This window comes from Chrysochloris asiatica, unplaced genomic scaffold (assembly GCF_000296735.1).
Source record: "Chrysochloris asiatica unplaced genomic scaffold, ChrAsi1.0 scaffold00004, whole genome shotgun sequence".
Classification (NCBI taxonomy): domain Eukaryota; kingdom Metazoa; phylum Chordata; class Mammalia; order Afrosoricida; family Chrysochloridae; genus Chrysochloris; species Chrysochloris asiatica.
Window position 1 is genome coordinate 30,060,559 of NW_006408522.1, and position 9,710 is coordinate 30,070,268.

The 9,710-nt window shown below is 41.2% G+C and overlaps 1 protein-coding gene across 1 annotated transcript in view; it reads right to left on the reverse strand.

Annotated features, from left to right (window-relative positions):
• Nucleotides 1-4,096, reverse strand: part of SQRDL (sulfide quinone reductase-like (yeast)) — a 38,945-nt gene extending 34,849 nt beyond the window's left edge. Inside the window, exon 1 of the mRNA XM_006831691.1 lies at nucleotides 3,852-4,096. Within this exon, the coding sequence (XP_006831754.1) occupies nucleotides 3,852-4,085 (234 nt within the window). The 5' untranslated portion in view covers nucleotides 4,086-4,096. The remainder of the gene's footprint in view (nucleotides 1-3,851) is intronic.
• Between the last annotated feature and the right edge of the window lie 5,614 nt (nucleotides 4,097-9,710).

Consider the following 9,710-nt stretch of genomic DNA (forward strand, 5'->3'; position numbering starts at 1 on the left):
TGATACTAGAAGCTATGCCACCAGTATTTTAAAAATCAGAAACATCACCCATAGTGGACAGGTTTTGCTTGAGCTTCCAGATGAACACAGACTAGGAAGAATAAGAGACGGACTACTTTTGAATAGTTAGTCACTGAAAACCTTATGAATACCAGCAGAACACTGTCAGCACCATATTATTGAATATTGAAACATAATGAAAAGCACCAGAATAAAAATGAAATGGAAACTCATAAACATCAATATTCTAGACATTAGTGAGCTGAAATGGACAAGCATTGGCCATTTTGAGTCTGACAATCACATGGTTTACTATAATGGGAATGACAAATTGAGGAGGTATGGCATCGCACTCATCATCAAAAAAAACAAGCAAAGATCTGTCTTGAAGTACAACATTGTCTGTGCTAGGATAATATCCATATGCCTACAAAGAAGACTAGTTAATAACACTGTTATTCATATTCACGCACCAAACACTAAAGCAAATGAGAATGAAATTGAAGAATTCTACCAACTTCTTCAGTCTGAAACTGATCAAACATGTAATCAAGATGCATTAATAAATCGTGACAATTGGAATGCAAAGGTTGGAAACAAGAGGATGAATCAGTAGTTGGAAAATAAGACTTTGGTGATAGAAATGATAATGTAGATCACATGATAGAATTTTGCAAGACCAATGACTTCTTCATTACAAATACCTTTTGTAAACAACATAAAAGACGACTATACACAAGGACTTCACCAGATGGAACACACAGAAATCCATCAGACTACATCTGTGGAAAGAGACAGTGGGAAAGCTCCATATCTTCAGCCAAACAGGGACTGGGGCAGACTATGGAACAGTTCATATGCAAGTTCAGGCTGAAACTGAAGAAAATTAAAACAAATCCACAAGAGCCAAAATATGAACTTGACTATATCTCACTTAAATTTAGAGATCATCTGATGAGCAGATTTGATGCATTAGACACTAAAGACCATAGACCAGAGGAGTTGTGGGATGACATCAAGAACATCACACTGGAAGAAAACAAAAGGTCATTAAGAAAACAAGAAAGAAAGAAAAGACCAAACTGGATGTCAGACGAGACTATGAAACTTGCTCTCCAGAGTAGAGATGTTAAACCAAATGGAAGAAATGAGGAGGTAAAAGAGCTGAATGTTGTTGTTAATTGCCATCGAGTTGATTCTGACCCATAGTGACCCTGGATAGGGTTGCCAAGGAGCAGCTGGTGAGCTTGAATGGAAAGCTTCAAAAGGCAGCTCAAGAAGACAAAGTCAAATATTATAATGAAATGTGCAAAGACCTGGACTTAGAAAACCAAAAGAGAAGAATACACTCAGCATTCCTCAAGCTGAGGGAAATGAAGGAAAAATTCAAGCCTCAACTTGAAAAATTAAAGGATTCTATGGGGAAAATACTGAATGATGCAGAAAGCATCAAAAGAAGATAGAAGGAATACACAGAATCACTGTACTAGAAAGAGATGGTCGATGTTCAACCATTTCAAGAGGTAGCATATGGTCAAGAGCCAATGATACTGAAAGAAGATGTCTAAGGTGCATTGAAGGGATTGGCAAAGAACAAGGCTCCAGGAATTGATGGAACACAAATTGAAATCTTTCAACAAAGTAATGCAGCACTGGAAGCACTCACTCATCTGTGCCAAAACATTTAGAAGACAACTACCTGGGCAACTGACTGAAAGAGTCACCATATACGCCCATTCCAAAAAGAGGTGACCCAACAGAATGTGGAAATAATTGGACAATATCATTAATATCCCATGCAAGCAAAATTTTACTAAAGATAATTTTTAAATGGCTGCAACCATACATTAACAGAACTTCAGAGGTTCAAGCCAGATTCAGAAGAGGATGCAGAATGAGGGATATCACTGCTGATGTCCGATGGATCTTGGCTGAAAGCAGAGAATATCAGAAAGATGTTTACCTGTGCTTTATTGACTATGTAAAGGCTTTCGATTGTATGGATCATGACAAGCTATTGACAAGGTTGCAGAGAATAAGTATTTTGGAACACTTAATTGTTCATGAGGAACCTGTACATAGACCAAGAGACAGATGTTCGAACAGAACATGGGAACACTGAATGGTTTAAAATCAGGAAAGGTGTGCACCAGGGTTGTATTCTTTCTCCATACTTATTCAATCTGTATGTTGATCAAATAATCCAAGAAGCTGGATTATATGAAGAAAAGCGTGGCATCAGGATTGGAGGAAGACTCATCAACAATCTGAAATATGCAGATGATATAACTTTGTTTGCTGAAAGTGAAGGGAACTTAAAATACTTACTGATGATGATGAAAGACCAGAAACTTCAGTATGGGTTGCACCTCAACATAAAGAAAACAAAAGTCCTCACCACTGGATCAATAAATAACATCAAGATAAATGGAAACAATATTGAAGTTGTTTTGTCAAACACTTCATTTTGCTCGGATGAACACTCATGGAAGCAGCAATCAAGAAATCAAACGATATATTGCATTATGCAAATCTGCTACACAAGACCTCTAAAAGCAAAGATGTCAGTTTAAGGACTAAGGTGTGCCTAATCCAAGCCATGGGATTTTCAATAACCTCATTTGCATGTGTAAATTGAACAGTGAATACGGAATACTGTAGAAGAATTGATGCATTTCAGTTATGATGTTGGAGGAGAATATTAAAAGTACCATGGACTGCCAAACAAACAAACAGATCTGTGTTGGAAGTACAGTCCAAATGCTCCCTGGAAGCCAGGATGACCAGACTTCGTCTCTCATATTTTTGACATATTGTCAGGAGGGACCAGTCCCTGGAGAAGGATATCCTGTTTGATAAAATTTCTCCAATGGAGAGTCGGAGAAAAAGAAGATCCTCGACAAGATGGATTAGTATGGTGGCAGCAGCAATGGGCTCAAATGTAGCAACAATTGTGAAGTTGCCTCAGGACCAGGCAGATTTTATTTCTGATGTGCACAGAGTCGCTATGAGTCGGTACCAACTCTATAGAACCTAACAACAACAAAATCTATCTCTCTAGCTAGCTACCTAGCTAGCTATATGTTGCTGTGGTGGTTCAGCCAACCTAGTGGTGCAAACCAACCTTGTGGTCCTGCACTTTATCCCACAGTGCCACACCAGGACATATGTGTGTGTGTGTGCGTGTGTGTGTGTAGTATTATAGATGCTGTTGTTAAGCGCCATTGAGTCAGTTCTGACTCACAGCAACTCTGTATAAGGTATCCAAGGAGTTTGAACCGCTGACTTTGTGGTTCAAACCAACCTTGCAAGAAAGTGCTTATCCTACAATGCCACACCAGGACTCCATATATATAATCATTTAAAAATGATAGCCAGGGTAGCCTCATTCAATATTGGGGAGATATCTGAAAAGGATTTGCCCAATTCCCACCACACCTAAGGAGTCCTAGTGTGGCACTGTAGGATAAAGCACTGGACTACTAGGTAAGTTTGAACCACACGGTTGGCTCTTCAAACTCAGAAGCCACTCCTTGGAAATCCTATATAGGACTGCTGTGTGTCAGAACCAACTCGACAGCACTTAACAACTAGTCTTCCTTCTAGTGCCTGCTACCTTTTTCTGCCTTATAATTTGCTCCACCTTCCTTAACTCCTGTCCCTTCTAGACATGAGCTTAGGGATGGGAAGGGAATGTAGGGAGCCAAAAAATATGCTTTCTCCCTTAATTTTTTCCAATCCGTTTGGGCACGCTGCTTCTTACGCCCAGAACTAACATGGAGTTCCAGTGTCTAACAGTTACCCCCACCACCTCCATAACATACATATGCAGTCAGCAGGGGAAGACTCACCTCACTGGGCTCCACAATGGCCACATTCTCTGCACCTACTTTCCTCTTCATGCGGGCAGCCATGGTGATGCCACCGCTGCCCCCACCCAGCACCAGCACCTCATAGTAGTTCTTGGCTACACAGCTAGCTCCTGTGTGCAGCTGAAGTAGGCCAGTCTGTGGGGTGCCCAGCCGACGGAAGCAAGCAAAGAGCCGGATTTGCGAGCCGGACACCATGGGAACCAGTGGGGTCATCTTTAGTGTGAGTCAGGCTAGAAGAGAACAAACAAGGCTGTGAGTACTAAGGGAGGATCTCTGTGGCACTAAAGCATTTGCTTTCAGGGAGAAAGTGGAGGCCAAGATCTGGCCACCTCTAACGGTTGCCCTTAATCTTCTCTCAACCATTTCCCCCTTTAGCCATGTTCCCAAGAGAGCTCTGTTAATAGCTAACAATTAGCTAAATTTTTCATTTATTCCCTTCATCCTTCTGTTACGCTATCTGGGATGCTGTTATGAAGGCCCTGGTAGTGTTGTGATTAAAATGCTCAGTGGCTAATGTAATGGTTGTTGATTTAAGCCTACCAGCTGCTCCCATGAGAAAAAGAGGTGGCAGCTGGTCTTGGAAACTCTATGGTGCAGTTCTGTTCTGTCCTAAAGTATTGCACTGAGTCAAACTCAATGGCAATTGGCTTGGGTTTTGTTTTTGTTGTTTGCTTGGGGGGTTGTTATTAAATACCATCAAGTCAGATCTAACTCATAGTGACCTTATATAGGGTTTCTGAGGCTTTAAATCTTCATGGGAACAGAAAGCCTCATCTTTCTCCCTTGGAGTGGCTGGTGGGCTCGAATCACAAACTCTGTGGTTCACATGCAGTCCAGTGCTAATTGTATGGCGCTATCACGCTCCCATGTTTGGGGGGTAAGATGTCGTAGATCCCTGTGTGGCACAAATGGTTTGCACTCAATTACTAACCTAAAGGTCATCAGTTCAAGTCCATCCAGAAGCACTATTGAAAAAGCCCTAGTGACTTGCTTCCAGTAGCGGTTGTGTGCTGTGGAGTAGGTTCCAACTCATAGCGACACTACATAGGGTTTCCAAGGCTGTAAATCTTTCTCCCGTGGAGCAGCTGGTAGTTTCTAACTGCTGACCTTGCGGTTAACAACCCAGTTAACACATCACACACTATGCTACCATGACTCCTTTCCATAGAGATTAGAGTCATGTGATCCATTCAGGTATCCAGTAGATATATATGGAACAGATAGATCTACTCTGCAATGCATGGGAATTAACTGGATGACAGCAGGTCAGGTTTTAGGTTTTTGCTTATTTTTTTGGTTTTGTATATTGTTTCAATCAGGTGACCTCTGCCCTTGAAGCTCTTCCCACCAATAATTTGTTTGTACCCATCCCTATCCATCCATAAAATCTAGGGCATCATCTGGTGTATCCTGGAGCCTCCCATTCTCCTCTCAAACATGCTCCTCAACTCTTTCTTTGGCTTTTCAGTCCATCAAAATTGATTTATGAGTCCACAGATAGAGACTTATATAATTCCTCACCACGAGTGGCATCTACAATCTTGCTGAAATGGGAAGAGACTAGCAAACAAACCACCAGCATGACCCACTTTCTGAACTCAGAGGTCAGATCAAGGTACACAGGGCCTCAGTCCCACTTAGAGGCCTCCTGGTTCTATGCCAGAGGAGTGCAATTTCACCAAATCACTGGATGCAGAAGTGGAAGCAAAGGTGCTCCACACCTTAAGCAATTTCAACTAGATTTTTTAAAAGCCATAAAAGGAGCCCAACCTAGCATTATAAAGTTATATTTTATGTGTAAAATCTGAACACATTGCTGATGAGTCTTTTATTATATTCAACATCAAATTACTTAATAAACAAGGAAAGCACTAGCTTACTGTTGCTGTTAAGTGGCACAAGTTGATTACAATTCATGGGGTGATGATTATATGCCATGGAGTCAGTTCCAACTCATAGGACCCCATATACGGTTTCCAAGGCTATAAATCTTTATGGGAGCAGAAAACTTCATCTTTCTCCCACAGAACAGCTGGTAGTTTGGAACTGCTGATCTTGATGTTAGAAGCCCAACTTGTAACAACCCTGTATGGGGTTTTCAAGGAGCAACTGGTGGGTTTGAACCACTGACCTTTAGTTCAAACTAACCTTGTGACCCAGTGCTTTATCCTACAGTGCCATAGCAGGACTCCAGTTTTCTACAGCTTACTTGTCAATCTGTAGTAAACAAATCCACATTTTTTCACCACATCAAAGATTCTCCTCCTTGTATGGCTGCCATCTGTCTCCACTCCTACAGCATCTTCCTACAAAATCAACGCCTCTTCAAATGTACAGTCCCTGACAGAAACAGAATACTCAGTAAACAAGGTAAGCACAGGCTTCCTTGGGCTTATGTACTAATCTGTAATGAATAGTCTCACATGTTTTATCACCTAGATATGATGTTAACTTGTTGTTAAGTACTACAAGTTGGTTCCAATTGATAGTGACCCTGTATAGAGTTTCCGAAGAGCAGCTGGTGAATTTGAATCAACTTTCGGTTAGCAGTCCAATGCTTATGCTACATTGTTGTTGTTGCTGTTACATGTTGTCAAGTTGGTTCTGACCCATAGCGACCCTATATAGAGTTTCCAAGCAGCAGCTGGTGAGCTTGAACAGTCAACCTTGCAGTTCAAATGGCTTTGTAGTCTGGAGCGTTAACCTACAGCACCACACCAGGATTCCTATACTACATTGTTGTTGTTAAGTGCCATCAAGTCGATTCTGACCCATAATGACTCTGCATAGGGTTTCCAAGGAGCAGCTGGTGAGCTTGAACCACCGACCTCGCGGTTCAAATGACTTTGCAGTCTGATGCATTAGCCCACAGCACCACACCAGGACTCCTATGCTACATTAGATGTGATTTTTTTTTGTGAAACAGTTCACTACACATTAGGTAGTAAGCACAAGTAAGCCTGTGATTACCTTGCTATTTAGGTAATTTATCCCTCAGCCAATTCAGAAACCAGTCTCTCCTTAGCAGTTCTTCAGAGAGATGCTCTTTACCTTTAGGAACAACGCTTCTACTCTGAACAGCTGAAAACATGGCTCTTTAAGATAAGCACTGAACTGTGAATCACAAGGTTGGTGATTCCAACCCACCAGCCGCTCCACAGGAAAAAGATGAGACTCTGTAAATCCTACAAAGACTTATAGCCTCAGAAACCCTATACAGGGTTGCTGAGTCAGAACTGACTTGACAGTACTTAACAACAACTTTGAGCAACCAGTGTCTTGGTATCAGGGACAGTAGAGCTTCTAAAGACAGGTTTTACTACACCATGTCCATAGAAATGACCTTACATCTGGGCGTCATCGACTTGGTATAACTGACAGGACCCAGACTCAAAACATTTCCCTCTGTGGATGGTACAATGCCCTCAAATTCCAGCATTATATTCAGTGCTTTAGGTTAAGTATTGATCAAGGAACTCTTTATTAACAGGCAAATAACCATCTGGGGAATAACACTTGTAGCTGCTAAGGTCACTAACTTCTTACTATAAATGATCTAATTATATCATTTTCCTCATTAATTAGAGAAGAAGACAGAGCATTAGAGAAGGGTGAAAATGGATAAAGCTAAGAAAGGAAGAAGGAAGGGGAAATGAGGGGGGAAGAAGGGAGAAAAGTATAAAGACTACAGCCCTGGAAAGCATATAGAGTTGTTCCTGGAGGAATGGGAAATAGAGTAATGAAGAGAAGCCAGGAATGGTCATTTTAATAAAGATCAACTCTATTCCCAGGTATGCTTTCCAGAAAGATGTTTACCTGTGTAAAGGACTTCAATTGTGTGGATCATGACAAGCTATGGACAACATTGTGAAGTATGAGTATTCCGGAACACTTAATTGTGCTCATGAGGAACTTATACATGGATCAAGAGGCAGTTGTTCAAACAGAGCTTGGGAACACTGAATGGTTTAAAATTAGGAAAGGTGTGAGACAAAGTTGTATTCTTTCATCATACTTATTCAACCTGTATGCTGAGCAAATAATTAGAGAAGCTGGGTTATATGAAGAAAAATGTGGCATCAGGATTGGAGGAAGACTCATTAACAACCTGCAATATGCAGATGATACAATCTTGTTTGCTGAAAGTGAAGAGGATTAAAATAATTACTGAATAAGATCAAAAAGCACAGTCTTCAGTATAGACTGCATCTCAATATAAAGAAAACAAAAATCCTCACCACTGGACCAATAAAAAACATTCTTATCAATGGAGAAAAGATTGAAATTGTCAAAGAATTCATTTTTCTTGGATCAACCATCAATACTCAGAGAAGCAGCAGTCAAGAAATCAAATGATGTATTGCATTAGGCAAATCTGCTGCACAAGACCTTTTTAAAGCGTTGAAGAGCAAAGATGTCAGCTTGAAGACTAAGGTACACTTGACCCAAGCTATGATATTTTCAATAACCTCATATGCATACTAAAATTGGACCATGAATAAGGAAGATCATAGAAGAATTGATGCATCTCATTATAGTGCTGGAGGAGAATATTGAAAGTGCCATGGGCTGCCAAAAGAACCAACAGATCTATGTTGGAAGTGCAGCCAAAGTGCTCCTTGGAAGCCAGGATGGCCAAACTTCATCTCTCATACTTCGGACATATTGTCAGGAGGGACCAGTCACTTGAGGAGGATATAATGTTTGGTAAGGTGGAGGGTCGGTCAGAGAAAAAGAGGAAGACCCTTAGGGAGATGAATTGGCAAAGCGGCAGCATCAATGAGCTCAAGTGTGGCAACAATTGTGAGGTTGGCCCAGGACCTGGCAATGTTTCGTTCTGTTGTGTATAGGGTCGCTATGAGTTGGTACCGACTCGATGGCACCTAACAACTATTCCCAGATTTTGGGGACCCTGACAATGTCCCCAATATGTCACATCTAAGAAGAGTCTTGAGAGGCCCACAATAAGGGTGGTGATGGTTGTTGTTGTTAAGTGCCGTCGATTCGGTTTCAACATATAGCGACCTTGTATAGGGTTTCTAAGAAGAGGCTGGTGAACTTGAACCACTGACCTTGTGATTCAAACCAACCTTGTAGTCCGGCACATTAACCCACAGTGCCACACAAGGACTTCATTATTGACATTATTGCTGCCAGTTTTAAATCAGTATGGACTTTTAGAAAAATAGCATTTATCATCATTTACCCTGCATTTTCATTTCTGAGAATCTAGCCTAGAGTCCTGGTGTGGCGCTATGGGATAAAGGCACTGGACCACATGGTCAGTTTAAACTACAAGGTTAGCGATTCAGACTCACCAGCTGCACCTTGGGAACCCTATACAGGGTCGCTATGAGTCAGAACAGATACGAGGGCACTTAGCAACAAGAGTCTAAGGAAATAACTTATAATATTAAAAAGGAGGAAAAACTATTACAAAAATGTTTCTTACACTTATTCAAAATATGGTCAATCTTCAGTTAATTGGTTTGTTAGTTGAACCTGATTAAACACTGGGAACAGAAAAAAACAGGTCTAGGCTCAGTATAGTTCAGGGAAGGTGCTGATCCCTGATTGATTTAACCAAGGTTAGCTCTGGCAGCGTAGTGGTTATGAACCGGGCTGCTAATCTCACAGTCAGCAGTCCAAAACTACCAGCTGTTCCATGGGAGAAAGATGAGGCTTTCTGCTCCCGTCAAGATTTACAGCCTCAGAAACCCTGTACAGGGTCGATATGAGTCGGAACCAACTCCACGGCACATAACAACAACAACAATCTAGAATTATTTCAGTTTAATATGGTTGGGGTTGGGTACAGGCAGAGCAGCCAAAATGGCA